Source organism: Hetaerina americana, unplaced genomic scaffold (assembly GCF_022747635.1).
Source record: "Hetaerina americana unplaced genomic scaffold, ioHetAmer1.1.p SCAF_8, whole genome shotgun sequence".
Taxonomy (NCBI): Eukaryota; Metazoa; Arthropoda; class Insecta; order Odonata; family Calopterygidae; genus Hetaerina; species Hetaerina americana.
Genome location: NW_027287427.1, coordinates 79,501,505 through 79,524,941, shown reverse-complemented (window position 1 = coordinate 79,524,941; position 23,437 = coordinate 79,501,505). Strand labels below are relative to the sequence as shown.

The 23,437-nt window shown below is 36.1% G+C and overlaps 1 protein-coding gene across 2 annotated transcripts; it reads left to right on the top strand.

Moving 5' to 3' along the window:
• Positions 1 to 699: 699 nt before the first annotated feature.
• Positions 700 to 23,030, top strand: LOC139697882 (uncharacterized). Of its 2 annotated transcripts, none has more exons than XM_071596745.1 (8): positions 700 to 790; positions 3,083 to 3,272; positions 3,389 to 3,586; positions 10,351 to 10,481; positions 12,903 to 13,144; positions 13,287 to 13,496; positions 17,977 to 18,167; positions 21,692 to 23,030. In XM_071596745.1, the coding sequence occupies exons 1-8, from the start codon at positions 753 to 755 to the stop codon at positions 22,022 to 22,024; spliced, it is 1,533 nt and encodes a 510-aa protein (XP_071452846.1). In that variant the 5' UTR covers positions 700 to 752; the 3' UTR covers positions 22,025 to 23,030. The 2 variants fall into 2 exon arrangements, with proteins under 2 accessions (XP_071452846.1, XP_071452845.1); XM_071596744.1 differs by having other exon boundaries at positions 21,689 to 23,030.
• The last annotated feature ends 407 nt before the right edge of the window (positions 23,031 to 23,437 follow it).

Genomic DNA, 23,437 nt, shown 5'->3' with positions numbered 1-23,437 from the left:
TTAATAATTGGCAAAGCTATAACATTTTTCTTAAGAAAAGCACCGACATGGTTACATAGATCTCAATGATTTTGAAAAATCGAGGCATAACAATTATTACAAATCACTGCAAAGAAACAAAAATAATACATGTGCGAGCATTAAAGAGTTGGTATGAATTGATAACCACTGAAGAATTTATTTATCCGTAATAATGCTTTTAAAGGTCGTATCACGTAAGTGGTCTTTGCATGCCTAATGGCCAACGTTGACAGGTTGTTTCTGTTTGTTACACGGAACTGTATGAGAGAAAACTTATAAATTTTCTTAATAATATTAAAGTTAATGAGAGAACTAATGGCGTAGTATCTGAAGCAAATACGAAAATCTTTCATGCTAATTTACTTGGCCACTCATTCCATATTTACAGAGAATTATAACAGATTTTTAAAAATCTTCGTAGAAATTGTCATTTCTCACTTTTTTCCAACACCTGAAATGGAGCTAACTGAATGTTTTTCTCCGTGGCATTTGTTGTAAAAAAAATGTTTTAGTTTATTGGTTCAGTATTCCTTTATTAAGTGTGATTTCATGAAGTTCGTACCTTAGGGCTGAAATTAAACAAATACGAGACTGTTGGTATGCCTACCGTTCATTAGGTTTGGTGTTTTAACACTCGGGGGAAACTTTTAGCTGTTGGTACTATGGGCATCACAATAGATACCGGACCAGTCGTACAGTAACGATTGCGAGACATTTTTAATATTCTTTCAATGCCGCGTAGGACGTCTTCATCAATGGAGCGTCAAAGGTAGAGTATGCGGGTGTACAGCAGCGGATACAAAATAATATTTTCGTCCTCAGCAACTCTGGTATATATCATATAGCGGCGCGAAAACTGACGAAAATTTTTGTGGTTGGGAAGCGGCAAAAATGATATTTCGCTGTAGGAAGGTTGCATTTCATTTAATTGAATACCATAAGATTTGATCATTCATGTTTCTGCGAAGCTATAATCTCTACGTTATCCTTACGAGCCAAGAAAGAACTTCCTCGGGACCGTTCAGTTCTATCGTAATCGATTTGCCACCTCTATCGATCGTTGTCATGAGCTCCAATCGCTACCTCTCAGCGATGGCGTTGCCAAGTGGACGTGCGTAGGAAGCGTGAGAGGCATAAAGCAAGGCGGAGGTTTTGAAATGCCTCTCCGCGGTAGATGTACATGCATTCGTGGTCATGTTAATTCGTATATTTAAGTGGGTATAAAGCAAGCACGTTCGCTGCTTTGATTTATGTTGAAACGATGGCACCAAAAGTGATGCAGGTAAGTCGAAAGCATGAGCCAGACATTTTCGAAGTTTAAATGACGGCGCACATATGGGAAAATCGCCGAGAACTGTTTTTCATGATGTTTATGACGCTATTGTGTATGACCGCACTAAAGTAAAAGCCATAACAAAATGGCAAGCGTTGTATGATTTTTTTAATTTCTTGGAAAAGTGGAATGTGCGTAGCTTTCGCTAAAATATTCATACACAGGAGTAATTTCGTGATCCATTGACAATGGTTCTCAGTCACTTACATGTGTTGCATTTTTAAATTTTTTAATCTTTCTGCGATGAATTACAATTTAATTTCAGAGATAATTTCACAGACAATTCAAGCCTGTAGGCACTCAAGGTGATTATGGGTTGTTATTCAAGATTATAGTTATGCATTCATGTTGTGACCTCAAAATAGAGTAAAGTAACTAAAGGTGCATAATTCCGTGATGGTTTTGAATTGTCGCAGGTAATATCCAATAGTAAACCAACTAACATTTAATTGCGGGTGAGTTTTAATATTCTCATTATTAATTATTCTTATCCTCAGATGTACATCAAATTAATACTACACAAGCCGCCACAAGAGCGTGTGGTGGGCGGTGTTAGGTTACCATCCGTAATTAAGAAAGAGAAAAAACCCCATGCAAAAGCCACAAATTTATTCTATCCACAAACAAAACATGGCATACATTCATGCAAGAACACTTACACCCCACACACATGTAAACACACAAACTATCAACTAACATACACATGCACCTACAAATATACCTGATATTTTTGCAATCTTCAATTTTGTTCCGACTTGTAAATTCAATGTTTTTAATATTTCTAAAGTGACTTACAATTCTTACTATTATGATTTCTGATTGTTCGGGGAAAGAATGAGTATTTGTATCTATCTGTACTGGAATCTATCTCCCTTATTTTATTATTGTGGTCTGATCTACCTAAGTGGTGTGGGTCCATTGTAATTCCTTTAGTGTCATCGTTAAACTCGTTTGTTCTGAACCTTTCTAGAAGTCTAAGTCTCATGTTTTGTCTTCATATTTCAAGTGGTTCCCAGCCTATATCCCCTAAAAGACCTGTCACACTGGTGTTCTTATCATAACAATTTTTAACGAATCTCTGTACCTCTCTTATTATATCTTTTAACGATTTTCTCTGGACTCAATCTAATTATTTTTGCCAAATTTTCTCCCAAGGATCCCAAATACTTGCAGCATATTCTAAATGAGGTAAAACTATAGCAAAACAACACCTCTCTTTAACTATTTCATTACATTTTCCCAGATTGGATCATATACCTCCATAAGGCAAATCATCTTTTAAGCCATAATAACTCTTATCTTAATGCTAACTTTATTTTGTATGCACATTTTTCCCTTGGTTGTGCTAATGGAATCTTTCCATCTATTGCTTTTCAAGGCAATCCATTGTCTATCAAGGTATGACCAATCCATCTCCTTTTCGGCGTCCATATGGCCATGTTCTCTTTTTTATACTTCTGTGTTTCATATCCAGGTCCACTTGATCTTCAACATTCCCCTCTATTAACAGGTTTTGAATTCCTATTTTATTCTCCAATCTACTTTCCCTGTCTAATTTGTTTCTGATCCTTAGAGTACATACCACATTCTGCTATTATATTTGTACCCATTGGCTTGTTTGCTTCTTAAAGCCAATAGGATTATCCAACAAAATTTGGCAAAAAGTTTCAACGACACTGTAAATAATTAATTTAATGTTACCATCCCTCATTTAAAACCTAATTTCAGAAACCCAAAAACATCTGGTGGACAGATGGAAAAACTGCTCCAGTTCATGGTGCAAAATCCAGATTTTGCAAATGGGAAACTTCCAGGGGTGGATGGACGTGCAATGACACAAAGTCTTTGGGAAAATTTGGCTGAAATTTTAAACTCTGATAAGAGTGGGCCAAAAAAACCAGTGCACAAGTGGCAGAAAGTAAGATTTAGTCCTTAATTCTATATGGAGCTTTTTTATTTTAAGCTTACTTAAGATTTCAAGTTTCATTCAGAGGAATTACATAGAGAATATGTTGATTTTAAAACCCCTATAAGAGCTGGGTGGACTGGAAGTGCAACACCAAAAGGAAATATGCTAAAATGAAAACTCTAAGGATGGAGAATGATAATGAAATTGCTAATCATGTAACAATAAGCAAGTTGGAGGAGAAACTACTGGCCTTTATAATGCCTGAAAGTGTTGCTGATACAGATTTTACTTATAAAGAAACTGAACCTCAACCAACAAATGACGTAAGTACAAGCTGTTAAATGTGAGAAAAATAGTATTAGGTTCAATTATAAGCTTACAGGAGAATGGTTAGAATTAAAAAAAGATAGCACCATGGTTATCTTGTATTAATAACATTATAACAACTTGTAGTTGAATTTCTTAGCATTTGTGATATGTGATTTTAATAGTTGAAAAAAGTGTCCAACAATGCCAAAAAGTAGTGTCATACTTTAAGGTTATCATGAGATGAGTGAGCCCAGCCACTTCTTTTGAAGTTAATAATCTGTATATTTACCATTACTTTGATCATTTTTCTCTTTCAATATTAATACTCCAAATTTATATATTGCTAGTCAGTTTATGTGGCCCTTTTCCTTTACATTTCCTCATGTGTGATTATATGGAAATCATGGATTGCATACATTTGTGGCCCAACAAGTTAGTGGATGACTGAGTACCTTTCTTTTGGGTTTAATGTGTGAAGCTAAGCATATCAGTCTTTCACTTTTATCATGATAGACATGAAATAAGCCTGCTTCTTATCCTAAATTGGGCCTATGGCCAACTGGTTTAACATTGACACTTTAATCCAAATGGACCAAACTTTGCTCAGAAGTAATGATAAGTTAGCTGGCTTAAAATATCTATCATTGCTGTTCTCTTGAATTGTGTATTTACCTTCAGCAATTCATGAGAGGATCTACGATCAGGAGAGGATCAGGAGTGAATCGAGTCATTCTACCGTGGGAATCCGAGGTTCTCTACCTCTGAGTGCTGATGGTCCGGTAACTCCTTTGGGATTCCTAAGTGTTTCGTGTTCGTACAAAGGTGCTTAGTCAGCTCCGGGCGATTATTCGCCCATCTACCCTGAGCATGGATACGAAGCATGCGTGCGTGTTGAATTTCATCATGTGCGTGGCGGTGGTATGGTCAGGAGTGTCGAACAAGTCTCGAATCCAAGTGGTGAAGAATTCTCTTCGATTCAACTTGGGGCACCTTCGTAATGCCCGTGATTCCAAAATGAACATAGATGGGACGTTGGAGCCCCTGGAGACCCTCCTACCAAGAATCTCGGGAACTTTCTACGAGAGAGTGATGGAGTTGGAGGCGCCCCTCATCCGGAGGGTTGCTGACATTCAAGTCTGGCCGTGGGACCACCACAAGTGTCCTAAAGCCAGCTTGGACACTGCGAGATCCCTTCCATGCAGAAGAGGCCAAGGTTGTCCTGTGGGAAGGAATTGGATCATCCTGACAATGCGGTAGATGTCCCTTTGCCTCAGTAGCCTTGGCGGCTGGAAAGGTGATTGGCAGCGGTCTCATAACAGACCAATACCGTCAAGCCGTGTATAGGAAAAGCAGCACAAGTGTTCTTGTATGATTGCTTCGCTAAATTTGAATTGTCGTTTCAAAATACGGACCTAGTATTCCTATAGAGTTTCTGCTCCTACTATGTACATGTAGTTTTGTTTCTGAATACGGACATTAGTATTGCGAATTCAGTATGAAAAGTAAGGTCTCCAAAGCTCTAAGACCCAATGGAGGCTGCTCACATGACATTATAGACTGCTCCCACTCCTAAACAAGCCAACGATCAATCTATGGTCTGCAGCCGTTTGTCATGGAGATGTTAGTCCTGATCCCGCCGGGTGTGAGCTTCCCACAGTTATTCGTTTTTGAATGCACAAGGAGTTAAACCTATTGAAATTCATTGTCAATTGACGGAAGTGTATGATGAGTTTTGCATGGATCTCAAAATCGTCTGCTAGTGGAGTAGAAAGTTTACATCTGATTGCATTGAAATTTATGATGGAGAAAGGCAATGGATACTTCCTTACATAAATGCAAGGTGCTATGACATGGGCATACAAAATCTGCCTCATCTCCTTGGTCTGTCCACTTGATCTTTGTCACTATTCTGCAAGTACCAAGTCTCCACCCATTATGACTTTCTTTTATATACAATCCAGCCACTGTCCAGTTCTCTAATTCAAAGAAAACTGTATTACATTTTTGAGGTAATTTCCAAGAGGGTTAATTAACAAAAAATATTTGAAGGGATGGTCACACAATAAAAGGCAAGTAGGTATGGGATTACAATCATAAAAGTGAACTGAAATCAATGTAGTAAATTCCTCAAAGGGCTTTTTATTTTCTAATTTGGATTGGACTTAAAAAGAAGTCATTTTGAAAGATTTTTGAATAAGTTAAAACTAGAGATGAAGTAGAAGAAAAGTTTTTGTCAAATTTTTTATAACTGTTACTACACTGGTTAAGGTAGGTTTTGGATTTCCACAGTCTATACAATGGCGCAAAAATACATATACTTGCCTTTATTAATAAAGCACAGTCTCACATCTGACACTACTTTAAGCCCCTCTTCAATTTTGCATAATTCCTTTCTCCCTATATTCCTTCCAATATGCTTATTCTATTTCTGAGCCTTCCTTGTTTTCCTAATGGCCTCCGCTATATATTTTCAGTGCTCAATTTGCCAATCAAAATGCTCTGGATAATATTTTCTGCCTCCTTTGAATTTCTGCCAACAATCCCCTCTCCTCACCCTCAATAGCTATCATTCCCTCATCAGTTTTTATTTTTGTTCATTTCAACTTTTCTATCTGTCTCCACATCCATACTTGAATGGTCTAAGATCTATAGATACTGGGTAATGGTATAGTGAATAAAGTTTCAAGGCTGGTCTCAGTACACAGAATTTATGCTCCCTGAAACTCCTCAACCAGAATGCTGTCCGAAACCCTCATCGAAGCCTTTTGGACTGCTGTGATTCCGTCAAACTGCTTCCATTTTAGGTCTCCCTTCATCCAGGAGAACAAAAAGAAGTCCCTGTGGGTGATGTTGGCATCATAGGGTGGCTCCGGCAGCATTAACACGTTGAGTCAGGTAAAAACTTCAGTGATGGCGAAGCAGGTGTGAATGGTCAAATTTTCATGGTGGAGTTTGGTGATTCAAAGCCACTTCATCTGCAATCATTCTAATGCTGAGACGTTGGTCACCATTTAAAACCTGAAGCACTTTGGCTAGAATTTCGTCAGTTCTGCTTGTTGAAGGTCTTTTAGAGTGTTCATCATCCTCCACGTCTTTGCTGTCATCTTTAAATCTCTTGTGCCACCTGAAAACCATGGCACATGGCATATCTTCTTTGTAGGCATCTTGAATCATTTTGAACATTACTGTACCCTTCTTGTTCTGTTGGACACAAAATTTGATCGAACACCACTGCTCCAAAAGGTGCTGCATATGGATGCTTTGATTTCTCGCTGGTATTTTGAAACCGACACTCACTGCACTCACAATATTCTTTATCCAGTATTTCACCGGCTACTCCTGATGTATGGGTTTGTTAGCTGACATCCCCCTCCTCCTCACCCAGGGGGTGGAACCAGTCTCCACGAACTCTGCTAATCAGGAAACAATCAGTTATGAAACCTTATTTACACACTATGCATCATTTTGGTTCAGTAACCATGTTGCCATAATATAAAAAAGCATTCTGTGTATCAATATTTTAACTACACTTTTCTTAAAATCCTTTCTCCAAGTCCCTGTCATCAATTCCTGCCTCCTTGGGAAAACTCTGCCTAACCCTATTCTTTGTTTAATGTCCCTACTACTTCGGCCGTTTTGGCCTAGAACCCTTCCGAAATAGGTTAACTGTTCCTCCTGCTGTAGTTTATGCGCTTCTATTTTAATATTTATCTTAGGTTTTCTCTCCCTCAAAAACTCTGCAACTTTTGCTTTTTTTGGCATTTACTCTCAGTCCATACTTATCACACTGACTTTCCGATGTATTCAGGAATATTTACGATCCCTTGGCTGACTGGTCAGCGAAAGGAATATCATCCGCAAACCAAGCTCATTTTAGGAACTGTCCACTGACTTGTATTTCTATCACCAGTTCATCCCATTATCTTTTTACCATTTCATCATTACGAGTTCTGTTCAAAAGTATCGCGAATTTTGAATTTCCGCGGGTTGCGTATATTTGATTTTCGATTTTTTTGTGGCGTTATGTTGGCACTTATGCCAAAGAGTTCGGCCATTTTGAATGTTCAGTTAATTGTTGACAGCTGTTTTTCTCGGACGTGTTTTGGCTTGTCTTCGATTTTTGCCTTTTCCAAAAAATTAATCAAAGAATATCTGTCAAATTTTGCGTGAGAAACGAAATAAAGTGCGGGGACGTATTCAGAATGTTGATTGTGGCATATAGAGTAGCTACCTTGGACCGAAGCAACGTTTATCGGTGGTACAAAATGTTCTCAGAGGGCCGAGAAGATGTGAACGACGAGGAGCGTGCCGAACGTCCGAGCACGTCAATAACAGACGAAAACATTGATGAAGTGAAGAAAATAGTATTTACCGATCGTCGAGTCACCGTTAGAGAAGTTGCTGAGGGCCTAAACATATTGATTGGCTCGTGATATTCGATTTTTACCAATGATTTGGGCATGACATGGGCCGCCACGAAAATCGTACCAAAATTGCTAAATTTTGACCAAAAAGAGCAACGCGTTAACTTTGCTAATGAGGTCCGCAACGACCCAAATTTGCTCTAGAGGGTAATAAATGGTGACGAATCATGGGTTTATGGTTATGACGTGGAAACTAAAGCTCAATCATCCCAATGGAAGCTGCAGCACGAGCCAAGACCGAAAAAAGCGCCCCAAGTTTGGTTGAATGTGAAAGTTTTGCTTACAATTTCCTTCGATTGCAGGGGCTTGGTGTATCATGAGTTCTGGCCACAGATTAGGACGATAAACAAGGAATACTACCTGCAAGTTTTGCGGATTTGCGCGAAGCAATCCGCCACAAAAGCCTAGGTTTGTGGAAGAACAAAAATTGACTTCTGTACCATGTCAACGCCCCTGCTCACACAACCTTATTTGTGCGCACCAAAAAAACACACTAGTGATGCTGCAACCACCGTATTCCCCAGATCTGGCCCCCAGTGACCTTCCCTTGTTCCCAGAACTGAAGAGGCCCATGAAAGGATGACACTATGATTGACAAGATAAAGACTGCATCAAAGGAGGAGCTGAACAAGATCACAAAAAATGATTTTTTTGAAGTGCTTCGAGGATTGGAAAAAACATTGGCTCAAGAGTATAATATCTTATGAGGATTACTTTGGAGGGGACAAAATAGATATTCATGAATAAATAAATAATTTTTGAGAAAACACAAAAGTCCGTGATACTTTTTGAAGAGACCTCACATATGTGGAAAAGCACCAGTGATAAAGGATACTTCTGTGTTACTCCTCTTCTTAACAATGCTCATCCTGAATCCCCATCTACCATTCACTTCTGAATAGTATGTGACCTGTACTGGTTGCAGATAAGTCTCCTATCCCTCCAATCTACACCTATTCTCTGCAATACATTAATTGATTCTACCCATTTTGCGTAGTGAACACTTTGAAATATATGAAACAGACAAATACTAAGGAAGCATAAATTGTTACAGTATTCTATGTTCCTCTCTATTAGTGACCTTAATACTGCTATGGTATCATGCCTCTACCCTTTCTGAACCCAAACAAATCATCCTCAAAGTGATAATTTAACTTCCTCTCCATCCTCTTATTGAAGATCCTGGGAGCCACTTAAGCTGCATACTAAATCAAACATTGTTTTATAGTCTTCATGTATGCCTTTCTCTTTTTTGGATTCAGTACTTAAACTGAACTCAGAAATAATCCAGCCAAATTCCTCCCTATTCATTTTGAAATGTTACAAATTAGTCCATGAAAATTTCCTTGCCTGCTCTCCTAAACCCTTAAATAGTTCTGTAAGAATGTTGTTTACCCCCAACATTTTATGTGATTTCAATTCCCTTAAAACCCTTTATCTCTTGCCATCAAGTGTGCCTGGACCTAAGGTATCTTCGTCTGTGTAGTTTTCTCTTTCTATGTCTAAGCTGGCTGGCACTGTGTCTTTACCATATGGATGGCCTATGATTTCCTTACATCATTCTTGACTCTACCCTGGTTCAATTAATAATTTTCTTGACTTATTGTGGTAGTTTTTATGGATTTTCCCCTCTTACTCCGTAACAGTGCAGAAAAACTATCTGGTATAGCGTGCCAATTTCACCCTTCCTGTGTAAACTTTTCATATCCTTGAACTGTATTTTCCACCATGCTTCTTTCAGTCTATAACTTTCCTGACTTGGTTTATTATTTAAATTCTTATACTTTCTTCTAACTAACTCTGATTTTACAATTTCCAATGCCTTCACTTTCCAACCATCTATCCTGGAATCATGATTTTCTTGCCCTGCTCCTATAGTTTCATTTTTCATGTTTGATATCTCTTTTTTGATGTTGATTTTCAGCTATTCTCCCAGCTCCCTTTCCTTGCTCATAATTTTCTTGACAGCCTGCTGATATGCCTTCTTTATCATTTCAATATCTTAACCACTCCAGTAAATGGTCATACATTTATTTGAACTAGACTGACTTCATTTAGTTCATCTTCATTCAGTTCATCTAGTTTAGGAGGCACCTGAAAATACAAAAGTTTACTAATGATTATAAGCACACCACTGAGCACAAGCATTACCTCTCCACCTTGCATTGACCATCTATATTTCCTTACCTATTGACCTAAATGTCAACCAATGTTTATTCTTTAAATATTCTGGTGGTTTCCTTTACTTAGCTATAACCATTAGTATCACCTTTGGTTCTTCTCTCACTATTTAATTGTAGTCATATTTTTATGGGTTGTTTACATTTATTTAAACGGTCAACTTCTTTTGGTAGGAAATGCTGGACACATCATATCATTTCGTGGAAGACTTAACGATGCCACCGAATGATGCTACATCAGAGCCGGTCACACTGCCTGATGAAAAAAAGAAGAAGCATGGAGCAGGGCAGGAAATAGTGAAAGGGTTTGTTATGTCCCAAAGAAAGAGGCTAAGACTTGATGAGAGAAAGTTGGAGGTACAGGAGAAACGACTCCGGTTGGAGGAAAGGGGATTAGCTTTAAGGGAGAGGATGTTGGAGGAATATGTGCAACGTAACAGGATATTAGAAGAGACATTAGTTGATGAGAAGAAACGGACAGCTATTCTACAAAGTGTGGCTTGCTCGGTCATTCAATTTTTTGATGAAAGAAAATAAAAATTTATTCAGTTTTTTTCTGAAAATACTAAAAGTTGAAAATAGAATGTACATTTCATGAAATATCAGTATTGGAGATTTCATCCAAAGTATTTATTTCGAGAACATATACATCCTCTCTTGTAATATAGCCATTCATGATAACAAGGTTGTGTATGAATTGAAAATGAAAACTTACTATTTTTGAGCATTATGGCTTTCACAATTTTTTAGCTGTAATCTAGAGGTATTATTAGATGCATAGCAGTTTCACCAGCATCAGAAGTAATTTTATGTATAAATTATTCTATCATTTGTAAATAAAACATTAAAATATATATATGTATATATATATATTGTAAATAAAAGAGTAAAACATTTATAAAGTGTAAATGAAGCAATGAATTTCACACATTAGAATGTCTCTGTAGCATTTTCCTTTGGGACATCTCGATTTTAAATCATTTTGTGCATTCAAGTGGGCAAATATTACACAATTTACTTAATGTTGAACTATATCATTCGTTTACCACCATTGTGAAATGTAAGGAGTGACTTAATTTTCTCACTGAATGTAACCATCTTGCATATCATTCCCTTTCTGTTACCTCCTAAAAACCTTTCTTTTATTTCACCTGTCAAATCTCCTCTCGCCATTGTTCAAACTTTGTCATTAGTATTTCTCTTTGTCCAACATTTTTCCCCAATTATTCTGTCTGCCTACATTTTGAAGGTCTAATCAGGCAAATTATAAAACCTATGATTACTATTTGAAGAATCGCAAAAAATGCGCAGATATAGTTATAAATATGCCAAATATTAAAAATATGAAGATAACTTGAACTTGCTAAAAATGAACCTATATTGGCAATTTAACTTATTTTTTAAACTTTAATATCACAACTAGCCTGATACTATTGCGGAAATGAAAACAATTTGCAATTAGCATGCTTAATAATGAAAAGAAATACGTGAGTTACCCACAATAAATGGTTTCAGGTGAGGCTTCGCGGCATTGTTTCACGATGAATAACGTCTATATAAAACTTAGCAGTTCCACGTGCATAATGAACTCTAATGCGGACTAGGTTTCACTGCGTTGCAGCATCATCTGGTTAAGAAAATCTGTAATTTCTTTTTCTGATGATGCTGACGATACATAAGGTGTCCATAGGTACATATTCCTTAAAAATGCCAATATATTTGGAATAGAAACTTTTTATTTGCTTTCGTGCTTAAAAAAGGCGCTGAATAAGAAGCACCAATTGAAACCGACAGGAGAATTTTCCAAACCAATCAAAAGTAAAGTTGGCAGGGCATGTGATTGAGCAAAAGCTAACACAGCCAACATTAGAAATTTACTCTGCTCCTTCCGTTTACGGTGTTTCGGGTGTGCTGTCATCAGATGCGTTCGTAACCCGTCATGTTTTCAAGACTGATATGAAATCTATCGTTAACCATTTTCACTCGTGAGGGAACAGCCTGGAAGTTGATAATTATAATTATTTAGTTAAGTCTGGCGTAAATTGATATGTAGCAATGGCGATCACCAGGTTACCGTCAAGTTTATTATAAGATCAATGCAGTACAAATTGAGTGCGTATTCCATCAGTGCCTATGTTGATTGATCATTGTTTACAATGAGCAAACATTATGTTTAACTATTTAGTCCCTTGAATTATCATTTTAGTGCTATGAAATTTGCCGAAATATATGTAACTGATTGGTGTGTGATTGTTTTTCATCCGCTAAATAGTTCTCATTATTTATGGCTGCTGTATTGCAGGACCTGCGGCATTGAATTCTAATTCTGTTTAGTTAACCACCATGTCAATAAGAGGACGGAAGTTTGGAAATGTGACATTAGATGTTGTTAAAAAGAGTTGCTTTGAGACTTTTGATGTTATAGCTTGTGTGAGGACAAGCTTGTTACTAGCAGCTGTGATAATAACGTTGATCCTAGTCATTTTAAAAATAGTGAGGTATCACATTCAGCGTTATCCGCAAGTCCATCACTATGCTATATTTTATGTGTCAGCGGTAGAATGCATTGTTTGGTGAGTTAAAAATAGATCGTATCACTTTCTATGAAGGGTTCATATGTGTCAACGAAATAATTTGGTATTGAACATTTGCTACATCTTGTCTTCGTTTTTCTGCCCACATATTATTTGTTTGAGGTTTATCGGATATTTCCTTTCTACTTTCAGTGGGACCACGTTCATGATCGGTAGCAAATATCCACAATTGGAGTTCACGGCTACATACCTCCGACTTCTTCAGCTAATAGTAATATGTCATTTTCACTGGTCCTTATCGGCTCGTCTCTTTCATCGGGAAATGCTTGTGCAGCATGTCATTAACCCTGTACTTTGCTTATACATACTGTATTGTACCACTGTTGCTCTAATGGGTATGGTGGATGTCTCAGGAAGTTGGACTGAATGTTTACGTAAGTGTGCCCTAAAAATTCCGTTCTTAAGATGATTTATAAAATTCGTCCGGAAAATGTCGTGTCTGTTAACTCTATGATATTTTAATTAACTGACGAAGAATTTTGAAAGGCGTTAATAGCATGTGTTTCTCTGTTTCAGGCCCCTATTGGCTGATGCTGTCTTCAGCAGATTTCATTGTTGTCCAGCTTTTCATGGTGGCTGGTATATGTATTACTAAGAGACTCAAGTCTGTTTCCCCAATTGAAAATGTGAAAATGACTGCTCACAAGAGGGATTTTTGGATTATTGTAGCAGCTTATGAACTCTCGGCTATTGTTGCAGTCGTTTATGATGCAGTAATGAAAATAGGTGAGAAAGGTGTACTTTTCTTTATCCGTGGTAGCATGCCATTTTTTTGCCAAGAACTTGCGCAATATAATAAATTTTGGATTTGCATTAATATATACTATTTTACATAATCACTGTGTCATAAACAATGAAATTTCAAGTGCTTCATTTCTGCCAAAAATAAGTTGCTATCTGTATCTTGAATTATTTTCGATTACTTTTTGTCTAAATTAGTTTCACATTTTCGTTTTCCTTGACAAATTTGTAGTGAAGTGATTCGTTGCACCTTGTAAGAAGAACGTTATATTAGGAGGTTGGATAGTTCATTGGTTTAAGTTCAATGGCTTCTCAAAACTTACATTGTATAAGTTAGAAAAGCATCGGAGGTCTTTATTGTTGAATTCTAATCCTCAAGTAGTATTTTCCAGGAGAGTACTTAGAGTGGAGTCATCCATCCTCTGTCAAATGGATCATTAAATTTTGATTATTTTGGCACATCATTAAGTCAGCTAATGCCTGTACTGGTTTCTGCCCATTGATTACTTGGAACCCACTTAAGGAAGAGTTTTGGCCTTTTTCGGCTAAACACCCTAATTTCTCTTCACATCTATGATGCATCGCGCATAACACTATGATTTTTATGGACACAAAAAGTATTTCATTGTGCTTATAATGTATTGTATTTCAGTTGAAGACCATAAAAAAATTCACCCATGATAGGGTTTTAGTTTTATTGGCTTTGAATTTAAAATTTAACGTTTCTTTCAGCCATCTGATAACAAGGGCCCAAGAAAAGGGATTTGGGATTATCCTAACATTTCGACATAAGCGTCAGCTATTGATTACTGCGATGAGTAATGTGGAAACCTCTAATTTAAATGCATGGTGAATGCCAGGCCATAATTTTTGTGCATTGCTCCTATTGTGTTTCCTGAACCTGAATCTTGGCAATTGATTTTGATGTGTGAGACAGTGCCGAGTTGTGATACTCGGTCCTAGTTTTGTGATATGTGGACCTAGTTAGTTCAACCGATCCTGATTTTTACATCCATCTTTTGATTGTAATACACATAATTGTGATTTCTGGCAAATATGTTTGGCAGCCAACCTTGAATTTTAGCAACTGGCTCTGAATTTTTTCCATTACAATCTACCCTAATTTTTAACATTCAACCCTTAAAATCAGCCATGATTGTTGAGTTTTCTGAATTATGACCTCCAATCCTGACGTTTGCAGCTGATTCCAAATTTTGATTTGAGGCTCTTTGTGTTTGCAATTAATGTTAGTAAGGAAAAAGAAAATATTTTGTTCTTCCACGTATGTTTTATTATGCATTACCTATGATTTGACTTACCAAGTCATCACCAGGTGAAATACATGAGACACATTGCATTATTCATTATAGAGCATGTTGGAGGGGGGGGGGGGAGAGAGGTAAAGAGAAAGGGAAGCTGGTTCGAATGGTGGGAGGGAGAAGAAAGGCGGTTGTGCATGGTGTCGGGAAGGAGAGGGTCTCTAGAACAGAGGGAGGTCGAGGAGGGGGGAGTGGGAAGAATACATTAAGTCATTAACTAATATACTCTTCCACTACAATATGTGTGGAAGAACGAAGTATTTCCTTATTCATTGCTTTAATATAAATTCTCTATAATTGAAAAATGAATTGAATAATAATTGAATAAAATTGAATAAAATTGGCTGAAGTTATAAATCACCCCACTGAAACTCAGCTTATAGTTCCTGTAAATGGCATTAAAGATATGATTTATGAGAAAAATTATCCTTGGTCCTCAAAAGGTTCATGGGAACCAGTGCCTTACTCTGTCTGCAATAAAAAGATTTCAAGTGTACATCTTTGCATCCATAGTTCCTTTAATGAAAGTGTTACTGACACGTAGCACTTTTGTGCAGTGAGAAGGCAGGTATTCATCCTTATTTACTATTCTTTGTATTGATCCTTAGAATATGACAGTTTTCTGGTTATGAACTAATTGTCAACATAGACATAGTCTCAAACATAACTCAGTTGAAATCTTTCTTGCTAGGAAAGTTTGAAGAAGTGTTAGCGTTGTAACTTTATAGATCACATATGACTTTATTTTCCATTATCATGGTTTCTTTACCATTCAGCATTATTAGGTAATTGGGTGATTACCTGCGTTTACTGTTGGCTCATGTCATATCTCTCCATCCTTCCTCATTTCTCATATAGCTACTTGTTTACTCCTTTCATAGAAAACAGTTACTGGCTTGTGCTAAATGGAGCGGATTACAAAAGTTTTAAACATACCATTATAGTTTAAACTATCATATACATGTCATACATTGTATATTGCTTGGAAGCTCTCCATGAAAGTCACCTTAAAGCAATTTTTATTGTACCCTCTTTGTAATTTTGTGAACAGGTAAAGAAATAAATGGAAATTTACCTATTCAAAGTTATTGCGTTTAATAGGCAAGGTCATTCCTTCAGCCAGTGTTTCAGTTCAGTGCCAAAAGTGCTTTGCATATTATTTTTAGCTTTAGTGCATGGCTTAATTGTTGCAAGTGTTGGTTAATTGGTGCCATTTAAGAAACTAAAATAGAGGAGCATTATTTGATTGTCTATAAGTTTAATTGCAAGTATTCCAAATCCAGGAAAACTTATTTTCCTTTTCTTTGGGGGAAATTGATTTGTGTAGATAAAATTGATATTGAAACAAAAGTGCCGAAAATTTTACTTATCCCGAAAACAATTTAATAAGAACATGTCTTAAAGAACAGAGCTGCCTTTTCTGTTTGAATTTCCTATTTTCAATTGTTCAAGGAGTGCATATTCATTGTTTTTATTACATAGTGTTTGTTCCATATTTATAATTTTGTGTTCTTTATATGTGATGTAAAACTTGTGTTCAGACGAAGCTTGATTTTCTTTCCCTTACACAGCTGCTTTTGCTTGGAAACCAAAGTCACTTGCAGAGACAGTTTGTTCATATCTATTGTAGGAATCTTTTTGAGTAGATAGCATCCGTTTGCCCGCAGCCAACATAAATAAAACAAGCAGTGGAAAAAACATTCTATGGATGACATTCCTCATACTTTATTTGTCCTGGTGCACTCAGTTTTCCTGAGTTTTTTTTATCTAGATTACAGTCCTAACAAGGGAAAAATACACTATCTTGACACAGCTTAAGTGTATCTTGTTGTTGTCATTTTATGCTTCAAACACTGCTGGTAAATATTAACTTTTAAAGAAGTATGTTAAAGGCAGAAATTAATAAAAATACTGCCAATGACTGAGTTGCATGAACCACTCTGACAAATGGATTTTAACCAGAATTCTGACTCTATTTAAAAAAACAGTCATCTCATGAGGTGAGGAAATTCCTTAGGTCGGCACTAATACCTATGTCTTACTCATCAGTTATATTTTTTGTGCCATTAGTACTGCTTGGTGCTTTGGCTTACTTTGTCTACTAGTTGGAAATATTGCGAATGCATTCTATAGCCTTTTTCCCCTTCAAAATATTGGTTGGTCCCTTACCCTTTCAAACTTCTGATTAGACTATAAAGGAAGATCTTAATAATAATTTATATTTGTCAAAGATCTCATTGAGAAGAGATGAGATATGTTGAGTAATTATGATAGTTGAAAATGTATTATTAGCATCTTACAAATGAATGTTACATTCCTTGATATTGTATATATAGGCATATTATGTATTGGCTATATTATGTGATGTCTTCTTGATCCTTAATTTTGAGAAATTACATGAGCACCAAGAGCTCTGCATTCAGTGATTATAATCGCCAATAGGAGGGAAAGGCATAAATATTTGCATGATACAAAATGTATAAATTTAAAATAGTTCGTCAACATCTTGGAGATACTGCTATGAATTGATGAGCATAATTTCTCTTTATTTCAGATTTACTCATTATAACTGAATTTAGATATTAAGAAGAGCATATAAATTATATATATAAAAATACTCATTAAAAAAGTTACCCTCGGTACCATTGTATCCTTTGTCCTGTCCTTTTTACTGTTGTCATTCCATGTCACTACTGAATGATGTTGTATACTTTAAAAAATCCCATCTACAGTAGTTTTTTTAAAATTCTGTCTGCACTGTGGTTGTATTGTGTCTGTGGCAGAAGTGTGGTAGCTTCTCTTATGCTGGTTGTGGGTGGGATTGTCGATAAAGTTCAAGGGAGTTAGGCAACTGTGTGTCCATTGTTCAGCCAATTGAACCTCAGCATTGACAGACTTAGCAGGCAGCATTCAAATATTTTTTCTCTTGGTTTTTCCGTCTGCAGAAAATGATGAATTAAAAAAAATTAGAAATATTCATATAATGACATCCTGAAATTGTCTGTATAGTATTTCCATTCCTTTCTTAGATTTACATATCTATGAAATGTGAAGGATAGAGTTTTTGTGGTAAATTTTACTGCTAGATTTGAAATATCATTGTTTGGTAATCTTGCAGTCTCATTAGTTTTAATTTATTTTTTCAGTTGGAACTGAGGAGACTGGTTGCAGTGCAGTGTTTGCTCATGCCCAATTCTTTTATTCATCTGTTTTTACTGTGTTTGTGTTGGTCAAGTTCCTTGTTCCTACTTGGACTGTGTTGTGGATTTTCCATCCAATGGAAGAAGGATGTCCTCACAATGCAGAAAATGCTTTGTCTTCTCCATCTTATGATGCTGTAAGTGTGCTACAAGGCTATTGTTACTATGTTTCTGGTGTTGGTGGGGCTGTAGGAAATGTTCTGTTTTCAGTGTTGGTGGGGCTGCAATTTTATATTTGTTATGCTTAAGAAATGACATAATTTTAGTTATAAATTTGTAGACTTTTAATTAATTCATCAATAAAATTGCATAATACACACCAGGATATTAAATATGTAACTCAATAGATTTCAATGTCAGTTTTTTGTTTGGCACAAAAAAATAAGAAGACCTACTCCCACTATTTTACTGAATAAGACTTATTTTTAGATAAATCGGCATAATTAATGTTCACATTAGAATTGCTATTATGAACTGATATATCCATGGAGGGTAAATCTCTTAACCTACAGTGACAGCCCTGTAATTAGTTTCTTGAACTCTTCTTCTAATGTTGAATTGAATGTATGAATTCATATATGTACCCCATGGTCCTTTGTTATCTCTGTCACCTGCCTTTTATTAAAACAATATTTTTCATTCACATATATTCTCAATAATGAGGATTGCTATATTGTTTTTTCATTCCATTAGTATTTGACCAAAGGAGAATATTTTGATTTTAAAAAGTCATGATAGATATTTGGGCACATTAAAAGAAAGCAAGATTGCTTTTAAAATGGTATTACTTATATTAATATTGTGATGAATTAGGATCTCCCACATCAGACACCAACAGTTTTTCATGCCCGTTGTTGTAGAATTAATATTTTAAATATGAATCCTTTTTAAAGCCAATTTAGCTTTGTGACTAACTCTTTGTGAAACAAATAAGATGGATAATTAGATGGATAATTACTAAGAAATTAGTAATTTCTTATTAAAATTACTAATTCCAAATTATGAATCTACTTCTTGATTATATATATAATCCGCTAGGCAAGTTCACCCTAAACATTCTTTTTTAGTTCTGGATTACAGCAAGACGAAATTGTAATTATGTGTGGTTTTGATGCATGTCAGTATGTGTTAATGTCGAGCAACTGTGAAATTCATCTAAAAGTGTGAGGTTTCTCTCTTTTAATTTTTGGCCAACTCCTGTGTGTTTGAAATTTATAAGCAACTAAATGTAGTATCCTAAACAGCTTATGTGAATTCCATAATAAGCTGTCTCTCTTGCAAATTTTCTATTTTCATATGTAAAGGATGTGACTGTTTACTTATTAATGACCTCCTTGAAACCCTGGGCTTTCTGTACGTACTTCTATGTACCATGACCGTACCATTGTCATTTGACTTAGGTTCAATGAGACTCAAACATTTTCAGGACAAGAATGGAAGTGTATGATCTCCAAACATATTTCAAATTTTCATGGAAATTATGCAAAACAGAGGATTGATCAGCAGGTGATGCATTTTATTTTAACTTGACTGTCAGGATCTCTTAAACGTCCTGATGACAGATATACATCCTCATTTTGGGTGTAGGTGATGCGTTGGGGCTAGGCAAAATCATGCGTAAGTTAGCAATAATTGCTTAAGATGTATCATCATCATCAGTGTTTCAATCCTAAGATTGGTTTGCTGCAGCCTTCCATTCTTCTCTATTCAGTGTTCATTCCCTCACCTCCCGATAGCGCCTCTGCCTTTTATCCTTCTTAATTTCTCATACTTGTCCCTTGGTCTTTCTCATGGAATTTTTCCTTCAATTATGTTTCTGACTAATCTACTATGCCTCAAGGTGCACCCAATTCATCTAGTTATTCTTTGTTGTTGAGTTCTCCATATGGTCCTTATACTAGTTAAATACTTGTTCCACGCTTTGTCTGTCCATTTAATCTTCAGCATTTTTCTCCAGCTCCATTTTTCATAGGCTTCTATTCTTTGCCGGTCCAATTTTCCTACATTTTATGTGTCTGATCTGTACATAGAGTGCAATACTCCAAAAGAATGTTCTGATAAAATGCTTCCTTGTTTGCAACATCAGGTTCTGTAAATATAATATTTGCCTCTTCTTCATGAACACCTTGGCTTGAGCTAATATTCGCTTGATGTCAGTGGAACTTCTTTCATCCCAAGTAATACTGCTGTCAAGGTAAATGAAGGATTCATCTTGGTCTAGTTTCACTCCTCTAATTGTGATGTTAGTTAGTTAGTTTTTTCCTATTGATGCTCATGTTATATTCTCAGAGTGAAGTTTCAACATTCCAGTGTAGCTGGCAGGTCTGCTCAAATTTCTGTTACTGCAGCGATGTCATCTGTGAACAGGATCATGCTAATTTCTTTGCCATACACCTTCACCTTTTCCATCTTTCTCCACACCCACATTCCAATAGCTCCCAATCTACAGCTATCGTATTGGTTCAACAGCCATGTTTCCATGCTTCACAGAACCACACTCCATATTGCAGTTTTAATGAATATTTTCTTAATATCCTTATTCAACATCCCTGTCTTCAATTCCCTTCTATTGTGAAAGCTTCTTTGCCTGAAGTAATCCTTCTTCTGGTGTTCCTACTACTTTAACCACATTGGTCTAAAACACATACAAGATAAATAAAACTGTTTTACCTGCTCTAGTTATTGAACTCCTATCTTAATATTTAACTTTAGATTCCTTCTTTCTTGAAAACTGTATAGTGTTTGTTTTGCTTTCATTTCTTCTCAATCCATGCCTGTTGCAGTGACTTTCCTAAGTGCTCACCAATGCTCGCAACCCCTTGGCTGGCTGAAGCTTCATCAGCCACAAACCTAATTGATTTTATGTATTTCCCTCCATGTTTCCTTCTTATATCTAGTTCTTTCCGTGCCTCTTCTAACATTTAGTGAAAGAATAAGGTATGCATATCATTAGTCTGGTTTTTGCATTGTTGAAACTAATTTTTCTGTAAGCTGTATCCTGTCAACACCCAAGAAGGGTCATTTATGTATTCAGGTAGTTCAGTGAATCATTTAATGAGGAGGGCTGAGTTGTAAGTTTAAGTAAATTCATTCACCTGTCAAGCTCTTTCATCCTGGTCAATACACTGTTTCATGAGTAAAATCAATGTATGCCATGTTATATGAGAGAATTTAAGAAAGTTTAACTCTTAAGCATAGAATGTTGAAATGTAATGAAATAATGGACTTTGTAATTCCACACAAAGTCAATTATTTCATTACATTTCAATATGTTATGCAAATTCCACAAAGTTATGCCTGAGACAACAAATTATAGAATGTTGATTTTAATTTCTTTTAAAAAATTTGAAAGTATTGAAGTTTCATTCATGGAGAAACACAATGAAATGAAATTAAGGAATCAGATTATATAGATTTAATGTAGAGATGCTGCACCTTGTTTATTATATAGACATTGAATCTCATGGTACATTAACTTTGAAACAAATTAATTATTTTTCAAAAGAATTCTAATTTTGGTTCGCTATATTAATGAATAGATTCTAACAAAATTATTGTAAACATGACTCTATGAAATTTCTTTGTATAAACTGGTCTTAAGAAGGTGTTTCATGGATGATGTAGAAGGGATTATAAGTTAGATACTCTCATTCCTAAGCAGGCATGCCCATCACCAGGGAACCAACCGCCAATCAAAGGATGCCATGCATATAGTCGCATGGCAGTGCCTGATAACCCAGGATCTTCTGATGGGATGACAGATTTGGGTGTTGGTGATAATGCCCATCAACATTCTGCTTACTTCAATCCCCCTCTCATTTCTGATGATGGAGACATCCCAGCACCAGGAGGGAAACTTGCAAGAGGTTTGTCAACAATCTGTGAGGAAGCATCACCGTCCATGACTGAAGGCCATCCAAGACCAGGGGAGAAGATAATGCTAATCTCCAATGGAGCAGAAGTGACATGGCAAAGTGAGCCAGACAAGTGCTGACAGGGACCCATTAATGTGGGAACCACGTAATAAGTATGGTACCATTTCTATTCCAGATACATAAAACTCATGCTGAAGATGATTAGTAAACTGCCATGTTTTTGACTTGTGACTTTAAAAAATGTGTATAAAATATATCACAAAAATTGCCATTGCAATTTTGGACACTCAAATTAAGATAAGTGAATCTCAGTTTTTAAAGATGTGAATTCTGGAAAGGTTGGAAATGATTATAAAGTTAGGGCATTAATTGTAGTACTCTTTTTATAGTAATCAGTGAATATTGTGTAGTGATATGTGTATGTCATATGTATTTCAGTTTCTGGAGCTTCATGAGTCGAAATGGCAATGGTTTTTTAAATGAACTCTACGGCTTATTGACAGTGTCTTTCAAATATTTTGTACTTGTGACAGCTATCTTTTTGTGGAACAATGTTATCTTGTGGTGAGAGAGAGAGAGAGAGAGAGTTTTTTGCAGTATGATTGAATTGTGTGAACTTATTGCAGACATCCTGTTTGCTTCCTTTTATCTGTTATTATTAATTTTGGAGTTGTTGAACATATATATACTCCTGATTTATTTAATTTCCCATAACCTCTTTAAGAAAACAATGGATGATTGATTTATAGAAGAAGAGTATCTGTTATTTTGTACCATAATTATGTATTTCTACAGACTATATGGCAATTTCGGCCTGTATTAGCCTGATAGTGTTGATTGTTCTCTAAAAATTTCCCCTTTTGAACTTGGTGTGCATGTTATTTTCTTGTTGCCAAATTTGTTAATAGATAATTTCATTTTTATTGATTCCACTGTGTGGATGGAGAATACTCATCTATCTTCCTCAATTTGGTCAGTCTCAAAATAAATTTTGGAAGTTTATATTAACTCTGTGGAAGGTGAATGAGACTGCTTAAAATCTATGGTTTTGTTGTTATTTACTTTATGAGATGAAGGTGGCTTTAATGTTTATGAAGTGGTGCAATATTAAAGTGCATTTATCCTTTGAAACTTTTTGATTGATACCAGTTGTACAAAAAAGTCCTTTTTTTTCATAGATTATTTCCAAGGGTATAATGCCAATTACATAAGCATGTTAGCCTGGAATGCAGAACATTTGGCTGTGGGAATGTTCTAGGTTGAAAACCAGATGATGCCTCTAGAAACCCTCTGCTCAACTGAAGCTGTGCAATTTTATGGTTAAATAAAAATGGCATATTGATAGTAAATTCATCCACTATATGCGAATTCCCCTTGCCACAGCATTTACCTTTGATCCTCTTATACGAGGGCTGTCTAGAAAGTAAGCTCAGTTAGTGTGTAGCAAGTGAAGTAGTGGGGGAGCTGATGCTTGCTGTTGATACACACAATAGGGCAGTATGCCTTGAGCAGCAGTAGGAAGACTGTGCCAC